The sequence below is a fragment of the Podarcis erhardii genome (assembly GCF_964252035.2).
Source record: "Podarcis erhardii genome assembly, chromosome: 9".
NCBI classification, from domain to species: Eukaryota; Metazoa; Chordata; class Lepidosauria; order Squamata; family Lacertidae; genus Podarcis; species Podarcis erhardii.
This window is the reverse complement of record NC_138512.1, coordinates 45,542,171-45,569,987: the sequence shown is the minus strand read 5'-3', so window position 1 is coordinate 45,569,987 and position 27,817 is coordinate 45,542,171. Positions and strand designations below refer to the sequence as shown.

General features: G+C 42.5%; 1 protein-coding gene across 1 annotated transcript in view; it reads right to left on the bottom strand.

Moving 5' to 3' along the window:
* SLC7A11 (solute carrier family 7 member 11) overlaps positions 1-27,817 on the bottom strand; it is a 56,053-nt gene that overhangs the window by 11,160 nt on the left and 17,076 nt on the right. Inside the window, exons 5-6 of the mRNA XM_081876125.1 lie at positions 26,281-26,380; positions 20,147-20,191 (exon numbers count right to left, since the gene is read on the bottom strand). Of these exons, the coding sequence (XP_081732251.1) occupies positions 20,147-20,191; positions 26,281-26,380 (145 nt within the window). The remainder of the gene's footprint in view (positions 1-20,146; positions 20,192-26,280; positions 26,381-27,817) is intronic.

The window sequence follows — 27,817 nt, the reverse complement described above, 5'->3', positions numbered from 1 at the left end:
ATATGAAAGACCTGGTTTCCTGATTTCAGCAATGAGACGTTTTTATTTTCACCTTAAAAGTTATACTTCCCTTTCAATCACTGGGCAGTGCATTAGCCAACATCACAGCTCTGGTGCTAAAATACCATCTAGCACCTTTAAAAGACACCCTTTCTCTCACCAAGGTATTAAAATTGGCGAGGGTATGCTTTGTGTAATGACACAGTCATTTTAAACTAAAATTCCCAGCACCAATTACTGATTCATCAGTTAATTATTTGCTGTTAAATTCCTTTCCATGTCTCCAACAGCATTCATTGCAAGCAAGTAGCAAGTAGCCGTGTCTGTTATCTTCCACACACCCTGAACAGGTACATGGGCATACAACAGAACATTTTCTTGGGGTACAAACTAAAGTCCCCAAAAGGAAACACTGAAATAGAAAGCATTTAAAAGAAAAATTACAAATGCAAAATGTCTGGAGATGATGATGGAGGGAGGGAGAGGTATATACCTATATACATACACATAAACATCATAGGATTAATAGGAATTCAGTCAATCTCACCATAGTGGGGGAATCAGAATTGTAGAGTAGGAAGGAACAATGAAGATCATCTAGTCCAACCCACTGAAATGCCCAACATGGGGCTTGAACCCATGACCCTGAATTTAAGAGTCTCATGCACTACCGACTGAGATCTCATTTAGGAAGACTGCAACCAGGTGTATGGAATCTGCTTAGTTTGACAGTTAGGTAATGCTGGCGGGCAATTGATGCTTCTTATGGGCCTTCAAACAGAACACTGTCTGCTGTAAAGCAGGAAGAAGAAGAAGAAAGAGAGTTTGGATTTAATATCCCACTTTATCACTACCCGAAGGAGTCTCAAAGCGGCTAACATTCTCCTTTCCCTTCCTCCCTCACAACAAACACTCTGTGAGGTGAGTGGGGCTGAGAGACTTCAGAGAAGTGTGACTAGCCCAAGGTCACCCAGCAGCTGCATGTGGAGGAGTGGAGACGCGAACCCGGTTCACCAGATTACGAGTCTACCGCTCTTAACCACTACACCACACTGGCTCTCTGTGACATGTGGCCACCCTATTGCTACCTTTCCGACAGCATTTAGCATACCCCAAGGGAAAGTCTTGCCTTTCCTTGTTAACATAAAGCAATGCCCCATAGCCATTAAGCAATGGGATTGTAGTTCCTGTTTTTAAATTAAGCAGGTTTGGGATGATTACCCAGTAAAAATTACTGAATCAATCTACCATGTCAAAATAAAAGAAATCCAAAATAAATTGGGACAGTATCAACCGAGCTTTGCAGTAATGGCCAGAAGTTAACGTCACAGCTGAGTAAACCTTAATCAGCAAGCGTCTTGTGCTCTTTCACACAGCTACAATGACAGCAAATGAAGTCAGAGCCATTATTCTGTACTTCCAGACCATTTACAACTTTAGTATGTAAAAAAAAATTACCACCAAAGGCATTTCAAGATGTTTTTGTATAATATTTTCCTACAGGAATTTACATAAAGGATCTCAAGTATCTTTATTTTAAAGAATAAGGCAAGCATTCCTATGCACTGTGTATGTATGTGTATGGAAAAAGCAAACAAAGCCTTCTCCTCTCCCCGAAATTTTTGGGAAGAGCTGGTGGCAAAAAAAAAAAATGTTCTTTGCCAGGCCAATAAGTATGATATAATCCCTTGCATAATATAATCCCCTTTCAATTTCCCTTGCAGAGATTTCAGGAAGCTTCATATGTGACACGCAGGACACTGGCACCTACCAGTGTCATGTGTCCATACAAAAATAAATTATGATGGGTAGACATAAATTATTATGGATAGTCAGTCACATTCTTTATATTTTCTTGAGCACTTCTGGGTAGTACTCAAAACCATCCTCAATCTGGTGTATACATGGCCTGTATGTATAAACTCGGAGCAGGGCCTTCTGTGTAGCTGCCCCTTTTCTGGGGAACAGCATGCCAGTTGCGATGTGGCAGGTGCCCACTATCTGCATTTCCAGAACCAATTGAGAATGTATGGAGATCTGGATGAAAACAGAGCATACACTGGCTCTCTTCAAAGCCTGCTGTTCTGCCTGCACACATAATTTCAATCCATCATTCTACACTCCTTATTTACAGAAAAAGTGAGATTGCTCTCTGTTAACCTAAACTCTTTCCTCCTGCATTCTTCAACTCAGAGCATGCATTATTACGAAAGAAGCTATTTCAGTAGCTTCCCACCCTTCTTCTTAAGTTGTGTCCTTCCCCTTCACTTTTTGCAACAGTGAATTATATGGAATATGATCACAAAGGACACAAGTGCCACCCTCCAGAATAATCTTGCACAAACAAGCTAGTTAGGAAGACAAGGACTGTGCTTTTTATTTTAAAGATATGTATTTACCAGTACTCCTGACCCTTATTGATGCATATTTGAAATGCTAATGCATGTATTTCCTGTAATTTTTATTACAGTGGCCTTAGGCTATAAGTGATGGTTACATTGGTTATTATGAAAGTGTGAAAAGAAAAACATTTTGCTTTCCCTTCAGTGACTGTCAATACATTTCATTCCTAGTGTCAATGGGTTTTGAACGACAATGGATGTTTATGGCCTTGCAGCAGCTCATCCACTCTAAATTGAGGAGGCTGTGCAAAAAGCCGCTTCTCGCCCAGCATGAACAAATACAGGGGAGAGGGAACAGGATTGCAGATTCTGTGCCAACTTCCATGAGCTCATTTTAATGTGTCAAGCTCAGGGGCAGAAAATGCCATCCTGCTCTCCATAGGCTCACTGAATGTGAACATGTCATATGAACAGATAGCAACACTCACAGGAGCCAACTCCTAGGGGCTGTGGGGGCTTTGCCCCCCCGATAAAATATTTGAGGAGGCTGGGGAGGCCCAAAGTTGATGGGCATTGCCATTCAAATGGTGTGCATGCACTGCATCATGTGGGACGGGACTTACCTCTCCCCCCCCAAAAAAAAGATTATTCAAGTTGGTACCCCTGGCAACACTAGGACAGAAGAGGTACAAATAAAACTTTGACCCCAAACCTCTATGGCAGGGATGGGGGAACCAGTACCCCTTCAGATATAGCTGGACTACATCTGTCATCACCCCTCACTGTTGGGCCAAACTGGTTGGGGTTGGTGGGGAGTTAGAGTCCAATAACATCTGGGAGGCCACATGTTTCCCATCTCTACTCTATGGAGCAGTGGAGTAAGAAGTACATCACAGCAATCGTAGTAATTTGCATCTTGATAGTAAGATAGATCTTATTATCCATTATGTTCCTGGTTATACCTGGTCAGATCTGAGGAGGAGGCATTCCTGATCATATTGCAGACTGGCAGGATGCCTTCTTATTGCATCTTGAATGTGGCCTCAGTAGTGGTACCCACTTTCTGGAATCGCCTTCCATGTGCTGTTTGTGAGGCATAAACAGTCTCAGGTTTCAAATGCCTCTTGGTTCAGGCTTTCCCTGGCTCATAAGGTTCATCTTTCCTCTCCATTCTCATTTGTTTCCAGGGATATCCCTGGACTATGTATTTGTACAACCAATAAAAATGATTTCATAAAAAAACCCATCAACATGACCTTATTGTGTTTTATGTAAACCTCTTAGGGATTTTGCATATTGAGTGGTATACAAATATTATTAGTAAATAAATAAGGCAAAGCAATTGAAGAATAAGAGGTGGAAATGGGACTAGAAATGCAATATTTTGTCTTTTCAACATACCAGAAGGCATTCCCATGGAAACACCATGACTAGGGACACAAGTATTTCTTTCAAATTATCCATACCCCATGGGCACAGACTTAAGGTCACTCAGTGATATTTTGCCTTCAGTGGCTTATGGTATGCACTGTGATGGAAAGCTGAAATAAATTCATATATAAAGGGGGCCAATCTATATATAAAGGAGTAAGGGAATTTATTGTGGCAACTTTCCAAAATATTTTATTAAGGATGCATTAGAAATCCGTAACATTCAGACCATTAATCCAAACAGGATCAAGTGGTTCTAGCTTTTCTACACTGAACAGCCCCAAGACACATCTTCGAGCACAGATTTCCCAAGTCTTAAAAACAAATAAAAGTATGGTGGCACAATTACAAAAAGGATGAAGGAAGGAGTGAGAAATATTTTATTGCGCTAGATTCTCATGTGAATTTAGAATGATTAAATCTCTGAGCACCTGATTTATGAGCAAGAATTACAGTGCCCCCAGCCAAAATCATTTTAGTAGGGAGAGTGTTGGGGGTGAGAGAGAAAGAGAAGCTTACCGAAGTTTAATATCAAACTTACCGGCAGCATTATATGAACAGCACTAGGCAATGAACTGGCATTCACTCTTGTGGACCTTAGAGGTAGAAATAAGGGCATTTGAACCAGGGAAAGAACAGATTGGGTCTCACAGCACTGGGAAACTGAGCCAAGAGAGACTGTATGCCACATATCAATAACTTCACAGCCAGGGGAAAGGGATGGGAAGCATAGCAAAGGGAGGATGATGGTATTTAGAAATAAACTAGCCTGTCAGATTTCAATTTCCTGCCACTGTAATTATTGCAGCCTTTTGCCTGCAGATGAGCTTGTGACATAGACTGCTTTGCGGGTTGTGTTTATCGTGAAAACCTGCTTCAAATGTTTGTAGAGGACAAAACCCCAAACCTTTTCATTGCAATAGAAGAGGCTGGCTAGGCTGCTCAACCTGACAATTACTCTGATGGAGCTTCTGAAACTAGTAATGGGCATACAAAACATTTTGTTCAGATGTAGTACAGTGAGGGAAATGTTTCTAACAGTTCTCTCTCTCTTTAAAGCAGCCCTGTATTTTAACAATAGATTTTGATGGCTCCAAAATACAATTCCTTGAGTTCATATAGGCAAAAACCAAAATAGAATCACCATTTTCCAGTTTGCTACATTACACTCCATCATCGCTAACAGAGCTGCCAACAAAGATCACAAGGTGATTTTCTGCTGTATCCTGCCATGTGCATTGCAGTCCTTTACATGTCTACTCAATTAGAAGCCTCATTCATTTCAGTGAAACTCACAGTCAAGTGTACATAGGATTGCAACATAATAGTCCAGCATGCACTGAAATAGTATCATTCAAAAATTAATGGAATATAACACAAGGATGCAAAACCCGCGACCTTCCCCATGTTGCTAGAATACAACTCCTACTACTGATCACTGGCCTTGCTAGCCAAGGCTAATGGGAGATGAAGTACAGCAGAATCTGCAGAGTCACAGGTTTGCCATTATTAACCAGTCAGGCTCATAGCCAAACTACATGTTGCATTTAGCATGTTTTTAAAAAAATTGTGCATAAACTAATCCTTTTTATTTTGAAGAAAAGGCAGCTAAAGATGATCTAGCTTATCTGTGTGAAGAGAACAATGGAAGAGTTTTAAGAAGCAAGATGGAGAGGAAGATGGGAGGCAGAATCTGTGAACTGAAAATATAGGGGGCTCAGGCATTTCTCTTTGCAGAACTGATGTGGAACAGTGAGTTTACAGATGAGCAGGATGGAGAACAGGAGGACAACAATGGAGAGAATGGGGAGATAGTAATTTTTATTTGTAACATGAATATAGGGAACAGGAAGACAGGGCTCCTATACCTTTAACAAGTGCATAGGAAAGGGCAATTTGATTCAGCAGGTGCAGACTTTCTCACTTGTGTGCCAAGCTACATCTGCCAAAAGGTTCATTTTCTATGCATCTATAGTTTAAAGTTCAAAGCACAAGTACTTAAATAAATAGGAAGGTCATCCTTTGCCCCTGAGCAGCCTACACTGGGACAGCTGCTTCAAGATCTACCAAATTAACACATTCATGAGAGCTATCAAATATGCCCATGATCAGTGCTTTCCCCCCCCCCCAAAAAAATAAAATGTTTAGGGGTACTCTCATTTTGACTCAAGAAAATCACCATTTCATAGTTGAAATTGGGAAAAATAAATACAGTAAATGGACAAAAGTACAAAGATTCACAAAATGTTGAGGGGTATGCGTTCCCCTGCGTACCCCCAGAAAAAAGCACTGCCCATGATTATAAAATATAAAGGATAGACTTTTACCACTTAATTCAATTCTATTTAAAAGCATTTTTTAAAAGGCTACAAAATGTCAATAGTATTTATTCCATGTATCTGGAAGGATGCATCATTTCTGCAGAAAGCAACATAATAATAAATAATAGTCTCCCAGAAAAGTCTTTATATCTATGACTCCTTCATTCCTAAGTAGGATTCTTCAGCGATCAGTCCTCCTCCTCCTCCCCCCCCCCGAATTCTTAATTCATATTCCTTCCCAACATAACTGTCCCAAAAGACCTAACATGATCATAAGCTTTCATCTAAAAGCGCTCTTAATTCAATTTAACAATTTATTCCAGAATTTCTGAACTTCCTTCATCTGAACTTCAGTGTTCTAAGTCTAGATCAATTCCCAACTAGAGATTCACAAACGATTGCACAGCTGAGTTCTCAGAATTACTAGGAATTTTTTTTAAAAAAAAAATTCTTCCAGGAGAGTTTCATAACAGCCAAGGTAAGAGCAATTTGTCTGCAATCGGCTCAGTATAGCTGACAGAGGAATTTAGCTTTCGCTGTTTCTGTGAGAGAGATCAGCATGGCCATGGGCTCTCAAGAGATAAAATATGAAGCCACCTGTCTTGCAATAGTTCAGTGCTGCTATATGAAGCTCAACAAGCAACAAGTTCCCTTTTTAAAATGGGTATTCTAAAAATCCATACTATCCCCCCCCCCTTCAGTGCAAAATTTATAGCAGCAAGTCATCAGGCATTTCTGCTAGGGAAAATGAGGGCTATGAAACACAAGAGCTTGTGTTGCATTTGACTGTTAGTGTGTGCATTTGACTGGTTCTTTGTGCAGTAATCATGCACTGGGGGTCAAGGAAGCAACCAGTTGGCTTAGGGGATGTTACTGGACTTCAGCAGCCTTAGCCAATATGGCTAACAGTCAAAGATGGTGGCAACTGTAGTTTGGCAACATCTGTAAAGCCACAGGTTCCTGGCCCCAAGTTCCTGGCCACCTCATAACAATGGAAAGGAGGTAAAACCAATCCCTGTCCTTGGGTAATATCCAATGTTAATCCATTGATTGCAACAAGTTCTCCACAATATTTCTGGGCAGCAATACTGCAGAACAGGATTTGCAGAAAAATCAGAAAAATTGGCTATGAGAAAGTTCTGTTAGCTAAATGTTGAACAAAGCTCTATTTTTAGGAGTCCTGTGTTGAATTTGAAGATTATCAAAGGGAAAATAAGCTATTCATTGTTAGTTTTTAAAATTAGTAATGATGCTTTTTGAAAGAATGGCATCAAAGAAAGAAACCCAGCAAGTGTACATATCCCAGGCACTTGATAAGAGAGCCTCTGTGGTTTCCTGTTCTTCAGTTAAGCCCTTGAAGTGGGGAGCTAACTTTTCTCGTTGGTCTTTATCAGATCAGGTAGCATGGGCCACCAGGGTGACTGCTGAGGAATGGAGAAATGTTTTTATGAAATAAAAAAACACACACTGCTCTCTTGGGCATTTCACAACAGCAGGGCAATATCAACTCCACACCCACTGAAATTCTTGGGGCAACAATACAGTAACTCCACACCTGCTGATATTCCCCAGCTGAGTCAGAAATACAGAAAACCTCTTTTGCAGGGGACTCAAATGCTCAAGAAACTGGAGAGCATTCAAGACATTTCACACATTTAAGCAGAAGCAAGACTAGCTCCAAAGTTTGCAATCACCAGGGAGATGCAGCCAATCACAACTTGAGGAATTGGTATGTATTGGGACAGGTCAAATCCACCGCTGCTACAAAACAGGAATTCAGAATCTGGACCAATAAGTGAAGACAAAGAGCCACTGGCTTCAGTGAGTGGTCCTGTCAGCATTCTGGGATCTCATGACATTGCCTGCTGACATTGGCCTTGAATGTGAGGATACAATTCTTTCCTGGATTGCTGAAAGTCACAAGTATTGGTCAGACTCACCAAAAGGCGTGACGAGGAGTGCTTGCTTGCAAACAATAACTTGCCCATCAGGGGCAGAGGAAGGGGGTGCGGTAGGCGCTGGCCACCCCAGGTGTATCCACTGAGGTGGTGGTGACAAAATGCCAGGTAGCACTCACTGCGGGGCCTGAAGCGGCGGAGCCACACGTCTCTCCTGGGAGAGACGTGGTGGCTTGAGCTAGCGCAGGCTCCACGCTGCCCAAGCAGTCCACTCGCTGCCTCCTCCCCAGCTGTAGGGCAGCTGAGTGGGAGGAGGCAGGCAGACTCCGGAGCAGCCAGGCACCCGAGCAGCTTCTTCCGCCACTGTTGCCCATCCAGAAAGGGGCCATTTTTTCAATGTAAAACTTTGTGGATGTCCATGTGTTTGACTGTTACTTGGATTAATGAATGCTGCGTAACATGATCTTGTGTAACATGATCTTGCAGCCCTACTGTATACTATTAGCCTTTTTCCAAAACATTTTAATCTTGTAGGTACTTTTTATGACCAAAACAAATAGATCTTGACTGAAATGAATATTCATGCAGCCCAGAATTTTCATTAATCACTGACCGAAGATTGGCATGGTGACATCTGGACCCTTGGCAGGCATATCAACACACCCTTTGTCACAGATAAAGCGTAGAAAGGCAAACTATCTGCTAAAGAGAACCTGCACACCTGTAATTTTTGCATTAAAATACAGAGACAATTGCCGTTGAAGCTGGAAACAGGAGGTTAGAAAGTCATCTGATCTTAAAGTGCTTTGGGCTCTTTTCTCAGAAAAGCAATTCAAAAAAAAATCAGATAGGTTTTTCAGAAAGTACCCTCCAGTGACTGAGATTACTAAAGCCTTAAAGCTGCGGCTGGAAATAATCTCCATTTCCCATGATATGATATTACAGCAAATGACTCTCTTCACAGACAACAAAATCCAGAAATGGAAAGCTGAAATCAGGACAAGAGAAAAGGAAAACAACAGAAAGTGAGGGGGGAAACCTCTCTCTATCCCAAATATTATAGTCCCAACTACAATTACTGGCATACATCAGGTCTTCTCAAATTGTGACCCAATTTGAAACAGCCTGCCAGCCCATGCTGCATCAACCACCCAGGTGCCCACAAAATGCCTTCTTTTGCAGCCTCAGTCAGGTAGCAACAACTGATGGTTTCTCAAGCTTTTCTGAACTACCCTGTACGTTGTAGGGGTCATGCTCAACTCAGTGTGGCACAAGTTGTACAGGGCTCTTATAAACCATTTCTATAGCGCCCTTCACAAACGTATTGCCAAGACCCAGCGCAAAACCAGCAGGAGACAAGGTCACTAGTTCATGCAGGCTGCAAGGATCAACTGTGCTTTGGACCCATATCTAATCCCTCTTTGGAACTGCCAAACAGATGTACCCTAAAGATTCTACACATTCTGGTCAAGCAGGCAAAGCAAAAACATTTGACACCCCCTCCCACTATGCACACATACACACTACTACACACCCCACCCTAATTTTCCGTTTACTTGTTTTGTAATGCTAATTGCCCCCATCTAGCTTGCCCATCTGGTTTACGCAATCTGCTGTAATTACTGTTACTGCCATTGGCAGGAAGTTGTTGCCACTTCCATCTGTGCTTTATGTAGCATTAACTACCACTGGCTCCTTCTACTGCTGTTGCCCAAGTAGGACCCAAGGATTAAAACAAACAAACAAACAAGTTCTTGATTAAAAAAAAAAATCAATAGTATAATGATCTTCTTTCTGTACATTTTGGTTAAAGCAACAGGGTTACATAGCAAAATGAAACACCTTCCTCATAGTTTCTCCATATTGTAAATGGAAATGAATGTAAGTACACAAATATTAAATACTATACCAGTCCTCCACAGCTCATGTTGTGCTAAGGCTGTGATCTTACACTGGTAGGGGTAAGCCCCACTAAATTTACTTCTGAGTAAACATATCTAGGATTGTGCTGTAAATGAAACTGTTTTGTAAATTAAATTCAATTCAACAGTTCCATCACATGTTAGTCCCTATTTGTTTCATGCAGCCCCACCAAAACAACAATCCTTCAGATACGTTCTGTGGGTGCCAGCATGAGAACATGCATAGACTCTATGTATAGTATTGATAATGGGAATGGTATATAATCATGCAGGCAGAAATAATGGGTTAAAAATAAAAGACACTGCACTTTTATTCAACCATCTAAAAATCTTTATGAACTGTTTAGTCCAAATGTTGCCTGTATTTTGGATCAGTTGGTCTACTCTAGATGTGTACATTAAATGTGAAATTCTGAAAAGTATTTTAAATTAACATTACTATAGTCACTTTTCAAACAAATTATCTCATCTCCTATGGCCTTTTCAAAGGCCAGTTAAAGCTCAAATGAAGAAGTGTGCATGCACACGAAAGCTCATACCAAGAACTAACTTAGTTGGTCTTTAAGGTGCTACTGGAAGGAATTTTTTTATTTTGTTTTGCAAAAAGAGTTTATTGGTAAATTATAAAATTCTAAAGATAAAGGACTGTAATGGAAATGCAAACAGATCACTAATATTGCTAGTGGTGGGCCACCAGCCAGATTTGCTGGGCAACAACATTCACTATGCTCCTTTTGGAAAGAAATGGTTTTTTTTTTATTTCAGGAAATTAGTTTTATAAGACACACATTTGCTGAATTTCTATTTGCACAATTATACATGACTATAGTGTGATTAATAATGACCAGGTTATATAGGCAGAAAATGTACTTGCCAAGTTAATCTGCTTTTGTTTATCATACTGGGCAGGTTCTCTTTCTGGGTTAATATATTACAAGTGCATGAAGAGCTGGCTGCTTCTGAAACTTCAGTCAAAGCTTCAATTTCTTATGGCTTAAAGAATATTAATATCTAATAAAAAGCAGTTATTACTTTTATAATACCTAGAACTAACTCAGTTGGTCTTTAAGGTGCTACTGGAAGGAATTTTTTTATTTTGTTTTAATAAAAAGCAGAACTGTATTAAAACTATAGTCCTGTTTAGGCATTAGGAAGAAGGCAATATAAACACAGGAGAGGGTCAGCAGGGGCAGGCACATTAGCCCCAATTATGCTGGGTTCAAAAATACACAAGCCTCCATGGATATAAAAGGTTTCCCATTTCAGACGGTGAAGCGAACGAGAACAGTGACAGGGGTAAAGCTCATATTCACTGCATTTAAAAGTTTGATTTGCCCTCTTCCTAATGCTTCAGGAGGACGTATGTGTGTGTGCATTGAATCCAGACTAAGTTAATCATATTTATGACACACTAAAATGAATGTGAAAATTTAGTTATACTGACTTAAGTCCCATCAATTTCAATCAGTGGAAATTAAGTGCTACTAGCTTAATAACCTATGCATATCCAGTCCTATGCATTCTATTTTACCAGAGCTGGGTTAGTCATCATGCTTGGTCTGATGTAGGTAAGATCCTCCATTTAAACAGAATGCTCATCCCAACCCAGTCTTGGAAGACTACCACAGCTTATCCTGAACATGCAATGGACCCCACACTCCATATAGATGGACAGGGAGAAGAAAAGCTAAGATTTCATGCATCATAACTGCAACAGAGGCAAAACGGATGAATATTTTGTCCCTACAGGATGCCACGTGACTACAGGCTAGGTTTGTGTGTGTATTCCAGCTTCCATTTGTTATGGGATGGTCCATGATAAAAGAGATCTATTTTTCACCCAACTTTCTAGGAATTAAATTTTACTTATAGGACAGCTCCCTCCACTACACCTGAGGGTAGCAGTCTAGCTTTGGAGGCACATGGCAGTCTATAAGTGACACCCATCTCTCTTGTTCAACATCTCACTGCCATTACTCCCCAGAATTTGACACCTGAGGCAGCTGCCTCACTCTGCCTAGTAGTATAGCCAGCTCTGTATGGGATAGGACATTTTCAGTGGTGGCACCTTGCCTGAGGAACATCCTACAAACAGAGATTCAAGTGGCCCTTCTAGAGTCCTTTAGATGGATAGCTAAGACATATTTGTTCCATCACTCTTTTATGGCCTTGTTAACTGTTTTATATTGGTTTCAATGTTCTTCAGTATTTTTTTGATGTTTTATTGTTCTAAGTTGTTGGGGGGGGCTCTTTTTGGAGCAAAAGTGTACTATAGAAATGTTTATAAAATAAATGCAATAAAATCTACTCACATACAACAATATTGCACTTTCCAGTACAGTGCAAAAGAAAGGGTGGTCTGGTTTGCACATAACACTAATCTATGGTTTATTAAGTCATGGCTTGGCGTTAAGAGTGAACCCAGCCCAGAGGTTTAGCTATGGGGCATGCTTACTGCTAACAAATCACAACCTGGAAACCAGGGAGTTCTATCCAGTGCAGTGCTAAGTTAAAGTAACTTTGACTGGGTTCACATGTTAACAACCAAGCCAAAGATAAAATAAAATAAGATATGTAACCAAAGGTTTGTATTCAAACAACAAACACTGAGCCGTATCCAGTATGTTCTGTCCATTAGTGCAAGACACCTTGTGCTAGCAGATGGCGCAGTTTAAAAGCTATGTATCAAAGGAATCCAGTGCAACAGTTGTGCGAGTGGAAGCTTGTTGTACAACAACAGATTGTGAAATCTGCTGTGCCACCATCTTTGGCCATGTGCTTGTGTATACGCTTATGCTGCACAATCTGGTGCACTGGTGCTTTTGTTTCCCTTGCACAGCAATGTTCCGCCACTGCAACAAGTATACTGGTGTGTTTGTTGTTTGAATACAAACCTTTGGTTACAAACCTTATTTTATTTTATCTTTGGCTTGGTTGTTAACATGTGAACCCAGTCAAACCCCACCCCATATGTTCACCAAATTACAATGGCACAAAGCAAGAGCAGCTGGAAAACATAACCATATATTAGGACAACTTGTGGTTTGTTAATCAAGCCATAGCTTAGTGGGAATCAGGCTATTTTTTGTACAGTCTAGATGTCTGACCTAAGGATTTGGAATAGTTCTATGTGTGCTGCACAGGTAATAGTCAACATCTAGTTAAGATTTATGTGTGAAAGAGTTACTTTTAAAATAAACAACCCAGCTAGTTACATTGACCCGGATATAAAAGCCTAAAAGTATTTCTAAACCATAAACCATATTGAATAAAAGTGAAAGGAAATAATGTCAGCCTTGCCCTTCAATTTTAAGGTACCTGGACACCTTTTAAATTTACATGAGCAAATGAGCTATAGAATAGCATTTGAGGGATTAATGTATGTCACTTTTGATTACCTCAAGATAAAATATTACAATATAATCCTACCATTTTTATACCATTTACTTGGCATAGTGGCCTTAGAGGAATGAACAAATTGACTTTGGGCCAAATGTATTTTTTATGCATATGTGAAGCAGAACACACACACACACAAACAATTAAGCACAGGGTACTCAAACAATTCCTTAAAACAGGGCACTTTAGTCTCAATAAGAAGTTAAAAAAAGCAAAAATATATTTTGATGATAGCTGATGGGCAGCATGAATATTTAACACATTGTGCATGGAAATGCCCCTTACATTAAAGACACTAAGAGAAAAATATAGCTTGTTCCTTTCGTCTACCATTTACATATGTGATTTGAAAAGAAAAAATAATTTTGCTTATTAAGGAACAGCTTATAATTCATGTTAAATCCAGCTAAAGTTTCCTTCATATGCTCAATAGATAAGAGCAATATTTCCTTTTTGAAAAAATGATATGCCAAATGTTTGAATATATGGTTTCATCTATACCTGCTTAACTCCCTATTCAAATAATCAGGGCTCATAGTGTAATCCTATACATGTCTACTAAGAATTAAGTACCCTCAGATTCAATGGAGCTTTGATAGAGTTTGACTCTATAGAGAGGTACTTAACTTTGACGAAAATCTGAAAGGGGGATCCTGGTGCCCTCCAGCTGCTGCTGAACTTCCAATGCCCACAAGCCCCAACCAACATGGCTAAAGGTCAATGATTCCGGGACTTGCAGTCCAGCAACATCTGGGATTCCACACTCCTAGACTAGATCATTGTGTTATTTCTTAGTTTGTGCATTCAGTAAAAAACAAAGAAAGTGAAAGGGTAGTATGGAAATGCACTCACTGAATGAGTTTTACTCATGTGCAAAGTCTGAGCAATCAACGTTATCTGACGCAGATAAGGAATTTTCCTCAAGTTGGTGATTGAGACTTTCTAGAAGTAATGTTTTGTTTTGTCTTGTCTCATCTGGACTCTTTAGCATGTGACTTGCATCACTTGTTTGAGCCATCTAGGATGATTTGTGCCGCAGGCACTTGTATGTAATGCATTTGCTTTCTTCTTGCGCCTTCCTGTGATCTTGCCTGTGGCGAGGGGAATGTTTAGTTTTTAAAGTTATGTGGTTTTGCTGCCAGCACTACTTCCCACTATAGGTGAGTTGCCATCTCACTTTGACTCATCAGCTATAACTAAGTGAGGATACACACAGACCTTCATGTAGGAACCAATGCCTGAAGATGTAGTTAAACTACCTAACAAATTCCTCAGAAGCAGTCTCAGGAAATTGCAGAGAGGTGCAAACTTGAAGACAAGGAAAATTCACTTAAAGTTTGACCTGCATGCCATTAATTATGGTCTCCCTATGATTCACAGTATCTATAAATATCCCCAAGCTACCAACAGCAGATAAACAGCTCTAAGCTGGATCCAAACCAGAAGATCAATTCTGCATTTCAAGGTTATCATTTATTCAAGTGTGCCCCCAAATATGCATTCCTACAGGAGGAGGGCTAGCGATGTGTCATATCCACTGAAGAGAAGACCTGCAGAAGAAGCTCATGTCCACATTACTTTTAAAGCATGTTTATACCACCCCAGTTTAACAGTCATGGCCTTCCCCACAAAGAATTCTGCAAGATGTAGTTTACTCCCTCACAGAGTAACAATTTGCACCCTTAACAAACCACAATTTCCAGGATTATTTGGGGGAACCCATGTACTTTAAATGGGAGAAAAGGCAATATGTTAAATAAAGGAGTGCACAAAGCATATTGCTTCTCTCTTCTAGACCAGCCAGTCATGCATCACCCAAAAAGAGGATAAGAATTTGCACAAATTTCCCATATAGTCATCTATAAATATAGACACAAATTTTAAGGGAAATACAATACACCTCACCATAGTGTGGCAGACACTGGGTGATTTGTGTACCTGCTTGGACCGCAGGCCACAAGCTGCTAACTGTGGGTGGGCTCCTGGGCTCCTGTTGTTATGGTTCTTCATCTTTAAACTAGACTTGGACTGAACAGCCTTCAAAATAGAGAGTGCTGTCCTCCACAGTGCATGGCCACCCTACTGTCTTCTGCCAACCCCATTCTACTCCTTGGTACTTGAGAATGTCCCATGGCCGAGTGTGCATGTGTGTCTAGAAATTAGGCACTATGGCAGAGTGCAGTAGATTCAAGGGCTCTAGATTTTGGCAAGTCAAAACATCCTGTGATGCTCTACCCCCCACTCAATGAAGTGATAACAAAGGGATCTCAGTATGAAATCATGCGAGATAATAGCACCCAAAATGGCTGCTGTGCTCTTGTGAGAGAAAACGGGATGGGACAACCCTTTTTTTTCTGGGACACTTGTGGGGTATGCTATCAGCCCTATATTCAAAAGAAGACTTCAAAACTTCACATCTCAAAATATGAATACACTTTCCAAAGGTGAACTGTTACCAGTTAGGCTCCAAAGTAAATGATGTTTCTAAAACATTGAGCATCCAACAGTTCCCATTCTGTCACTGTCCACCTTTCAAAAGAGCTCAGGGCATGTGAGCGAAGTTAGACCTATCAGGCTTGATATTTAAAGTATCGTGTGAGTTATTGATTTAACTAAGAATGATAGTACATCAGATTGCAGCATGCCAAAAAATTTAAAGGGCTGGAATTCACCAACATGTTGGAAGCACTGTGACATTTGGGAAGCTGCTCACCTCTCATTTATCTATGTCGACATCACCTTCCTCAAGTCTGGAAATATCCTCAGTATTATGCTTCGTCTTTTCATTTCTCATTGACTCAAGATGTGTTGACTTTCAGCCATTAATTAATATAAATAGGAAGCAGACAGTGCATTAATTAAATATGACACTCAGATTATTTAAATCTGATATTAAAACCCACAAAGATCATTCAGGCCATTCTGATATTCTGCTTTCCCAAAATGAGTGATTATATCAAGCCCTGGCAACTTGCTCCAAGTCTGCTGCATCTTGGCTCCAAAGGACAGAAGGAATAAATGAAGTGAGAAGAACACTGGAAAAGCCTAATAGACAAACTGACTAATCTCACACCCCAAGGTCATAGCAAAGCAATTCATTCTCTGTATTCCAACAGGCACTAGACATGATTTATCAATCTGAGAGTAGGCTTACAAACACTATACATCTCAATAATACATTCTTTGCACAGTGTAACTTTTTAAACAATGATTGATTACCTGGATGGCCTCAAACTTATTTAACAAATGGAAACAGAACATTTGCAAACTTTCATGTTTAAACAAGGAATTGCTCTATGTACATTTGCCACAAATTCTAGCAAGGATTTATGACAAAGGAATTTTTGAGAAACTGTTTCCGGCTTTAGCTTTGATAGATATTGAAGAATTTTTGCCCTTGGGTCTCTCCATTTTATTTATGTTTAGGCCCTTACTCTTTTATAGTGACAGCACTGGAATTTTCACCTTAACGCTAAATAATTGCAGCACTTTCCTGAAATTTCATTTTTAAGGTTTCATGTCTCCCCTTAATTTTACCTATTGTTTTAATTTTAAAATGCCCTAAAATGTGTACAAATAGATGTTTTTAAGCAGGTAGTTCATGTACTTCATTATGTGAATCAACAGATTGCACCATTCATTACTGGATCATTGTTCTTCATTCAATTATTTCATTATTGTATTCTTCATTAATTTATAATTGAAAGGCTGTAACTCAGTGGCAGAGCACATGCTTTGCATGAAAAAGGTCCCAGGTTCAGGCATCTCCAGGTAGGCTGAGAAAAACTCCTATCTAAAAATCCAGCAGAGCCGCACTGTCAGTCAGTGTTGAAAGTACTGAACTAGATGAACCGATAGTCTCACTCTGTATGTTCTGTATGCAGCATCCTATGTTCCTATCCTGCATAATTATCCTTTTTAGGGGTCATGGATTAGCCCAAGTCACATGAGAAACCAGGAAATAACAAACACCAATACACCCAAGTGGTATATTCCTTATGCAGCTTTCACAAATATCCTAAATCAAAGTGTAGTGATGTATTAAACCTCAAATACACCTGGATTTAATTTGTGAATTCCAAACTAGCCAATGTTTTCTACTCTTGTACAGCAAAATGTTTTGAAGAAATCAATGCCTAAAAGTTTACATTCCAGTTTATCCCATGCTTAGAGAGTTGACTGTAACAGACAAAATGACACAACAATCTACTACAAAGGTCAAGACAAAGTCAAATGTGATGAGTTATGCTATACTTTTTCCCATTAATGTCCCAGGAAATATATTTGCACCAATGTTTCCAGTTATGAACAGTGACTTCTAAGCTACAACATTGAGATCAGTTTCTAGAAATTTCCCTTAATAAGCAACAAAATTGGTATATAGTGCAATAGAGAAATCTCGTGATGGTTTCCACATCCCAATACTCCATATAACAAACTCAAAGGAACTGGTCCTTCCAATATGCTTGTTGCAGCATAGGTAGGATGAAGGTCTAAAACATACATGAGGGAGGGGAATACAATATAATGCCATTGTCAATTAGGACAGCCTTGACAAGGTTAAGGTTTCCCAAAACACTAGTATTCTGATAAATGCAACACTGGTTATGGACAGCTGCCCAGTCATGAATTCCAAAGATGGACTTTTGCAACTCAGTATCTGCCACCCTCATCTCTTTTCATTGGATAAACAGAAAACACAACCTGTTTGTACGGGATTGTTTCAAGTGAAGCAAGCAAGGAAAAATTGAATATGGCAGGCTAAAGCAGTCGCAGATATAATTCTGCAAATGATTCCACATATCCCTGTACCAAATTACTGATTCAACATCTCCCCATGCCATGGAGATTTACTATTTTGAGGTGCAAATATCTGTGTTTGCCACATAGTTCTTTTCAGGCACTCTGTCACCCTAAATGTTGCAGAAGGTTAATTATCACTGTTTGAGCATGAACTGATTATAGGAATACCAGCTGCCAGTTATTCTACATGGTGAAGTGCACCTGGAAACATACAACTGTGACTGATTTTGAAGCAAACATTTACTTTGGCACGGCACGAGACAGAAGGATTCATTATACACTTCCTTGTTCCAGGCAGTAATTTGCATCTACAGCTCTTCACAAAATATTACAAATTACACATCTGGAAGAATTATAATCCTTTTTTATGGCAATAGCAACAGTTCCACAATGATGTTCTACAGAGAAGTCCTATGTACAGTGTGAACTTCTGTGGGAGATTTAAATAAAACACCTACAGCAAAGCAAACAAGATAGTGATACAAAACTGCCTGTGGCTATGAGCCTCAAAACCTGCCTGTTCAAATAATTAAGCTCCGCATCTCCAGTTGTTCAGCATTAGAGGCCTCATCCAAAGATGAATGAAGCCAATAAAAAGACTAGCTCTGATTTTTATTGGGTGTTGGTGCTGAGCTGTTGAATCATCAAGCGCCTTTCCTCCACTTGAGTCAGAGAAGCACTTCATTCCTCTGTGTTGCTGGAAAAATGTCTCAACTATTTGGGATGCAGATGTGCTGATAGAATCTTATACTGCATCTTCCCATTAGTGCATATAGAAACTAAATTTAAAGTACTAACCACTGCTTGATTTAACTGGTTCTGTGTCAGGACTCTAAAGAAGCCAACACTTCTGATTTACTACAAAGGCTTCTGTTTGTATCACAAGTAGTAACTGGAGGGAGTCTGCTTATGATTACTTCAATAATCCTGATTATTTTTTTTCAACATTCTAACTTCATATGGAGAATACTTCCCCGAATGCAGAATTAAACACATTGTCTTCCACTTTATTTTCCATTAATAGCATTCATCTGAATATTTTACAGTACCCCAATGGCTTTCTAACAAGAAAGAAGCAATGCATATGTGCAGCAACACTCTGTCAAATTCTAGCTAGTCTACATTTTTTCTAGGTATTATCCATTTTGGCTGAAATAGCCAGATAAATGTGATAGCATGGGGCTCACATAGCAATGCACCTAATGCAGGTTGAGCACACTGACAGCACAATGATATAGCCTACCTACACAGAATGAAGGGCGACAGCATCACCCTTGCATCAAAGAGCTGCCAGCATATCAGGACAGCAAATAACTGTATATTCAGAAACATAACAAGGCCATGTAGGGGGGAAATATGCAACCCTACACATCAGAGTTGGAGAACTTTTATTACCCTGAGACCCACATTTCCTCAAGGGTAACCTTCTGGGGCCAGAGTCACATTCACATAACATCCACACAAATCCATTTAGTAAAGGTAAAGGTAAAAGGCCCCTAGACAGTTAAGTCCAGTCAAAGGCATCTATACATCCATTCAGTATAACCTCCATCCACAAACAGCAGTTACATGGAACACTTCCATGGATGTATTCCACATAAATTTAAATTGGGCCTTAGTGTGCTGAGATCACATTATGACTGAGCAACCTTATACACAGCAAATCAACATTTAAATATGCCGTGAAATCTGCATTCAAAGCGTTATCCTTTCCCAGTGACATGTCAGAGGCATCTATTCAATGTTTCCCATAGAAAATTGCTGACATGCTGTAAATGGGGAGAACTACTTTCTTTTTGTCTTCAGTATACAAGAAAAGATACACACCTACGCAAGTCAGGTCGAATTAATAATTAGCAAAATTTCAAACAAAAGCATATTCAAACTGATATCATCATTGCAAGGAGAAAGCAACCTGACTGGCATGCAAGATTATCTGAAAGAGCATAGGTTTATTAATTTATTTTCTAGAGCAGTGGGACTTTTAAGATCAGTTTTTTAAAGAAAAGGAAGTGAGGGGAAGAACATACCTTTCTGGATTCTCTACTTCTTCAGTAACAAAATTGAGGTAAAACCTATAAAAGCAAAGATTAAATCAATTTTATTTACCAATATAGAATTTTTCACATGCAATATAATTGTTACTTAATACTCATAACTCTGTACAGCAGATTAGGCTTTTGAGTACACCTCAGAGTGCCCCAAAATCTCCCATAAAATTGTAAGTGGGCCCCACCACAGGAAAAGTCAGTTAGGCTATGTCAGGGAACTGCCATCGGAAAGGCAGGTGGTGGAGGGGCTCTCAGAAGCCAGGAGAGACTCAGCAGCGGAGGAAGGCACCAGCAGGGGGAGAGTGGGAGATCAGAGAGAGAGGGAGGCGAAGGAATGGCTCAGGGAGTCTTCTAGCGAAAACAGCGGAGAAGTCTCAGGACCTCCCATAGGTACACCCACTCCTCGACGGAAACTGTCGCGCCGAGAATCCAGACGACGCGTTTCCGTCAAGGAGCTTTTATGCTGGAGTAGATTCCGTAAACGCCCACTGTCGGATTCTGCTAGCGATTGAGGGAGCCATGCTTAAGGGGCTCCGCTACAGACAGAACTTTGCTAATCTGGGCAAATTCTGAGGGACTAAGCTTTTACGCACAAGCAGCTCATCATCCCATCACAGCAATCTGACAGTCTCTGAAAGCCGCTTGTGCAAGAGGAGGCATCATGAGCAACCCAACCGGAGCCGGAGCCGCAGGAGGAGCTGGAGCAGGTCCAAGCCTAGAAGAAAGGTACAGGGTGTTGGAGGTCCAGCTAGCGCTGCAAACGGCGAGGCTCAAGGAGAGGAGGGCTCAGGATGCAGAAAAGGGAAAAACCACCCCACTCACAAGGAAGGTGCCAGGATTGGTGCAGAAGTTTGGGGGTGATCCCAGGAACTATCAAGCCTTTAGGACAGAGATGCAATATGCCCTCAATCTGCAGTTTGATGACTTTCCTGATGAGGAATCGAGGGTAGCGTTTGTGATTGGCCATCTCGAAGGGGGGGCGAAAGACTGGGTGAGGCCCCTGATGGCAGCTAATAATGACGCCCTAAAGGACTCGAGGAAGTTTTTTCGCGCCATGGATCTGATGTTTTCCAGCGAGATTGAGCAGGGAGTGGTGCGCAGACAGTTAATGGCGTGTAAACAGGGGAGCCGATCTGTCCGTGAGTACTGGACTGAGTTCACCATGTTGATCCATAAATTGGGATGGGAATTGTCGGCGGAACCGATACAAATGCTGTTCGAAGAAGGGCTATCTTCGGCGGTGAAGGACGAACTTTCCCGGGCGCCCAGGGCGGAGTCTATGGACCAGCTGACTAAATCCGTGCTGGCCATAGGAGCACGCCAGGAGGCGAGAGCTTTGGAGAAGCGGGAAGGGAAGGGGGAACGTTGGAGGGATTTCCGCATTCCAGAGATTCCCGAGCACCATTCCCCGCCAGCAGAGCCGATGGAAATTGGAACAGTGCGCGCGCAGTTTCAAACCCCAGTGAAGGGCGGAAGAAGGAGGGAAAGAGCGCCAAGAAATGTTTTCTCTGCCAACAGCCAGGTCACTTTGCCAGAGTCTGCCCGCAAAGGAAGGAATGGCAAGGGATGGCGGGAGCTGTTGGGGGGGAGGAGGAGGGAGTTAAGGAGCAAGTAAAAGCCAACGCCTGGCTGCCACCATCGGGGCACAGCAGCCAGGCCAAAGAGCAGTGAATGTGCCCATGCCGGAACCCCCAAGACCAGCACTTGTAATAGAGGTGTCGCTAGAGCTGCCAAACGGACACCCACTAAAGATAAAGGCGCTATTGGACTCAGGCAGCTCCTGTAATTTTATGAGTAAGGAGTTTGCAGCCGAACACCAGATACAGACTATCCCTTTAAGTAACCCTTTGCAGGTGACCACAATTGATGGGAGGGAGCTGTTGGGGGGAGAAGTTAACCAACAGACTGTCCCAATGATAATGAGGGTGGCAAGACACACAGAACTGATAGCGTTTAATGTGGCCACCTTGGGAGGAGCGCCCATTATTTTGGGGATGAGCTGGCTAGCGCTGCATGATCCGCTAGTGGGATGGCACCAGAGGGTAGTCTCATTTGGGTCAGCGCATTGCCTGGCACACTGCAAGGAAGGGGAAGCCCAGGTGGGAGCCAAGGCCACCCTAGCAGGGATGGAAGTAGCTGATAAAGGGAAGGTACCACGACAATACGCCGACCTGGTTAACGTCTTCAGCAAAAGAGAAGCAGATAAACTGCCCCCGCACAGACCCTTTGACTGTCAAATTAACTTACTCCCAGGAGCACAACTGCCAGTGGGCAAGCTGTATGCAATGTCAGACAGGGAGATGCAGGAGTTAAGAGAGTTCATTGACAAAAACCTCAAGCGAGGTTTCATCAGAGAGTCAAGAGCGGTGGGGGGCAGCCCAGTGTTCTTTGTGGACAAAAAAAACACTGATAAACCCAGATTGGTTGTGGACTTCCGGGCCCTAAATGCAGTGTCAGAACCAGTGACCTTCCCCATGCCCAGAATCGATGACATTTTGACCCGGGTGAGGAAAGGGAAAATTTTTACCAAGCTGGACCTAAGGGGGGCGTATAACCTGATACGTATGAGAAAGGGAGACGAGTGGAAAACCACGATGTTCACCCCCTTAGGGGCCTTTGAGTACCTCGTTATGCCCCTCGGTCTACAGGCGGGCTCGGCCTGTTTTCAATCGTTCATGAATCACGTCCTGGGACCATTGCTTTACAAGAACTGTGTAGCGTTCTTAGATGACGTCCTGGTGTACTCAGAGAATGAGGAGCAGCATGTGCGAGATGTAAGAGAAGTACTGAGCAGACTGCAAGAAAACCAGCTGTGGGTGAAACTGGAGAAGTGTCAGTTTCATACCAGAGAGGTGGAATTCCTGGGGTACCGGTTGTCAGACCAGGGATTGGCCATGGATCCCAGCAAGCTGCAGGCGGTACTGGAATGGAAGACACCGAAAACTAAGAAGGACGTGCAAAGGTTCCTAGGCTTCGGAAAGTTCATCAAGAACTTTGCCCACTTAACGGCCCATCACTGATTGTCTCAGCAGCAAGAAGAAATTTGTCTGGACGGAAGAGGCGCAGCGAGCGTTCGAAAGATTAAAGAAGGCGTTTGCGTCGGAAGAACAACTTTTGCACGTGGATCTACAGCAACCAATGAGAGTGGAGACTGACGCATCAGACCGAGCGGTGGGGGCGGTGCTTCTACAGCCGGGAAAAGATACGTCAGAATGGAGACCGTGTGCCTTCTTCTCGCGGAAGTTGAACAAATCCGAGAGGAACTACACCGTGTACGACCAAGAACTACTCACCATTCATGAAGCGTTCCAGAAATGGCGACACTTGCTGATTGGAGCGCAGCACAAGGTCCAAGTGCGCACCGACCACAAAAATCTAGAATACTGGAGAACTGCCCGAGTACTGAACCAGAGACAAGTGAGATGGGCCCAGGAGTTCTCCAAATTCCATTTTGAAATTTGCTACGTGCCGGGGAAGGAGAATGTCAGAGCGGACGCTCTCTCTCGAAAACCAGAGTATTTAGAGGGAGAGGGAGCGCCAGAGGAGAGACATATCATTCCCGAGGACCACTGGGTGTGTGGGGCGGCATTGGTGGGGCAAAGAGAACTGGTAGAGGGAACCGAGAACGATGAATACGCCCAAGATAAAATCAGAGGACTCCGGGGAGGGGGAGAGAACACAGGGGGGTTTGAGGAAAGGAACGGAACGTTGTATTACAAGGGGGCACTGTACATACCGGAAGGAGAATTGAGGGGTCGGGTACTTAAACAATTGCACGACAGCCCCACAGCGGGGCACTTCGGTCAACACAAAACCATGTGGTTGGTTACCAGGGAGTTTTGGTGGCCCAAGGTGAGGGAAGACGTACGGGAATATGTTAGGGGGTGCGACCAGTGCCAGCGAGCAAAAGGGGAGAGGCTGGCACCAGCGGGGCTATTGGAACCATTACCCACACCAGAAAGGCCATGGGAGGCAGTATCCATAGATTTTATGACGGATCTGCCAAAATCCAAAGGGAAAACAGCTGTCATGGTGGTGGTAGACCTATTAACCAAGATGTGCCATTTTATAGCCTGTTCACACGCGGTCACAGCGGAAGAAACCGCCAAGTTGTTTGTAAAGCATATTTTCAGGTTGCATGGCGCCCCCTTGAGGGTGGTCTCAGACACAGGGAAACAATTTACTTCCAGGTTCTGGAGGAAGCTCATGAGCTTACTGCACGTAGAAGTCAATTTTTCGACTGCCCGACACCCAGAAACAAATGGGCAGGCGGAAAGGGCAAACGGGATTTTACAACAATACCTGAGATGTTATGTAAATGACAGAGAAAATGATTGGGTAGATAAGTTGGCCCTGGCAGAATTTGCCTACAACAACGCGGAGAATGTGTCCACAGGGATAAGTCCCTTTCTGGCTAATTATGGGTGTCATCCCAGGGCATTTCCTGGAGAAGGAGGGGAGAGATGGAGTGTGCCGGCAGCGGAACACTTTGTTGAAGAGATGGAAGCGATTCACTGGCAACTCCAGCTTAACTTAGAGAGGGCCAAGGAAGAATACAAGAAGCAAGCAGACAGAAGCAGAAGGGAAGGTGAAACCATAAGGGTGGGGGACCGGGTGTGGCTATCCACCCAAGGACTGCCGTTCAAGGGAGGGTGTAAGAAATTGAGACCCAAACGGCTGGGACCCTTTGAGGTCATACAACAGGTCAACCCGGTAGCATTCAAACTCAGGTTGCCCAACCACATGAAACTGCACCCAGTATTTCACAGGTCCTTACTGTCGCCGTACCGAGAAGGGCGAGAGTGGGGGAGAAGTGAGAGGGAGGTTACTCAAACACCAGTCATAGAAGAAAGGGAACGCAACATGCATGTGGCAGAAATCATTGATTCCAGGTGGAAAGGGAATCAGATGGAGTATTTGGTAGAATGGGAAGGGGAACCGGAGTCAGAAAACACATGGGTACCGGCAGAGGAGGTCAGTGACGAGGTTTTAATAGAAACGTTTCATCAACGGTTCCCAAGGAAACCTCAGCCCGTGGCACGGTTGAGGAGGGAACACTTCGGCACCACCGATGAGGAAGAGGAGTTTGAAGGTTTCCCAGAATCAGGGCTGAAGAGGGAATACACTCCGACGAGGAGGAGGACTCAGGGAGAAGAGACGGGAGGCAGTGGAGAGAAGTGTTTGAATCCTCGGACGATGAGGAGGGCTCTTTCCGGGGTTTTCCATCCTCACCGCCAGTAGGGGAGGGGGCGGGAGGGGGTGAAGGGGGCCCTGGAGGGGAGGTGGATGTCAGGGAACTGCCATCGGAAAGGCAGGTGGTGGAGGGGCTCTCAGAAGCCAGGAGAGACTCAGCAGCGGAGGAAGGCACCAGCAGGGGGAGAGTGGGAGATCAGAGAGAGAGGGAGGCGAAGGAATGGCTGAGGGAGTCTTCTAGCGAAAACAGCAGAGAAGTCTCAGGACCTCCCATAGGTACACCTACTCCTCGACGGAAACTGTCGCGCCGAGAATCCAGATGACGCGTTTCCGTCAAGGAGCTTTTATGCTGGAGTAGATTCCGTAAACGCCCACTGTCGGATTCTGCCAGCGATTGAGGGAGCCATGCTTAAGGGGCTCCGCTACAGACAGAACTTTGCTAATCTGGGCAAACTCTGAGGGACTAAGCTTTTACGCACAAGCAGCTCATCATCCCATCACAGGCTACAATCCTATATTCACTCATCCTGAAATAAGTCCCATTGAACTTAGTGGGAGGCCTATGTCAGGGAAGACACATACAAGAGTGCACTGGTCAAGCTGCCTCATACAAAGTGCAACCGCTAGTTCATTTCGATAGCCATTGTCTTCTGCATTGACCTGAGTATCTCTCCAGGATTTCAGACAGGAGTCTCTTGCAGTCCTACCTTGAGATGCCAGGGATTGAATTTGGGACCCTCTGCATACAAAGCATACGCTAGAGCACTTACGTCTATCTCATAAGCTTAACATCTATATCATAGACTCCTGCCATGCTCCAAGTTTTAAAAGGGCATCAGTTTGGCTGAGATTTACCTAATAGCATATTGAGCATACAGTGGTCAGGCATTCAGTGTAATCCAACCTGTCATACCACTTACCAGCCTGAGTAGGCATACATTCCTGAATAAAAAGCAAGAGGCAATCCTTTGACGCTGGCTGCATTCCCCACAAATGCATCTTTAAAGTGCTGAGTTTCTCCTGAAAAGCAGATTAAAATATATATCAACAATTTACAAAGAGTGCAAATCACCAGCATAATCACCCATGAGATAAATCCATTTATTGTTTTTCTTAAAAAATCATTCTAATTCTAGCTTAGTAATCAGCCTCCCATACTTTAGACCAGAGGTTGTCAACCTGGTCCCTACCACCCACTAGTGGGAGTTTCAGGAGTCTAGTTGGGCGGTAGGGGGTTCCACGGCACAAGCTGAATCCTCCTTCCATTGAGCACTGGTGGGCAGTAAGGAAATTTTACCATCAAGAAATATGCATTAGTGGACAGTAGGTATAGAAAGGTTGACTACCTCCATGCGCTGCTCTGGTTCGCCAGAAGCGGCTTAGTCATGCTGGCCACATGACCCAGAAGCTGTATGCCGGCTCCCTCGGCCAATAAAGCGAGATGAGCGCCGGAACCCTAGAGTCAGTCACGACTGGACCTAATTGTCAGGGGTCCTTTACCTTTACCTTTACCTTTACCTTTTTACCCCTGCTTTAAGTTTAGACAAATGGGACATCAGAAGCATGTGAAGAGAGGCATCCTTCTGTTGGCTGGCTACAAATGAGCACCATCTGGCTACAAATGAACATCCACAGACTTCAACAAAGCTCTTGCAACTTTGCAATAAATGTCACAGATCAGGTAAGAGATAACATATACAAGAAGTAACAACTACTGAAACACTGGATACAAAAGTAGTGCCTTTGATAAACAAGGGCATAATCATTCAATCTAATGGCTATACTCTTGCAGGTGTTTCACATACTACATGACACACAATAATTAGCAAAAGCCACATTATATTTAAGCAAACATCAGTACCATCAGAACCAACACCTAAGGGTAAACATATTAGAAATAGGCCCCAGGAGGTGGCTACAAACATATAACAGGCTGTATGTCCCTTACCCTTTCACCCTAATTCCCAGTGAAGACTGTTTTGAAAGCAGTTCTGCTAATTTTTAAGAACAGCTAACAAGAAAACCTACTGACAAAACAATTCCTTCCTCAGGAGCACATGCAGTTATACTTACAGAACGCAGTTCCCCAACTTTCTACTTCAGAAGGGGGGGGGGTGGAGTGGCAGAATTCCAAAAACAAACATATGTTTGCTTAAAGCTATATCCACCACAACGTATAACAGAAAATTGTCAGAAAATTTGCTACGGGCATTATTTGGACACTGCGAACACATCCTGTAATTTTTTAGCAATTTTCTTCCAGCACAGTTAATTTGTTCTCCCTACTATTAATCTACAGTAGAACTGAGGGAGGCCTATTGCTCAATCAAGGCTCAGTTAGGAAAGGAATATGTTGACAGTCCCTTCATTCTAGAAAGATCCAGTGGTGAGCCTGTGCGGGTGGGGTCAGTTTGGCAGGCTCTTCACTAAGAAGGCTGTCATGTGAAGTTCAGTGGT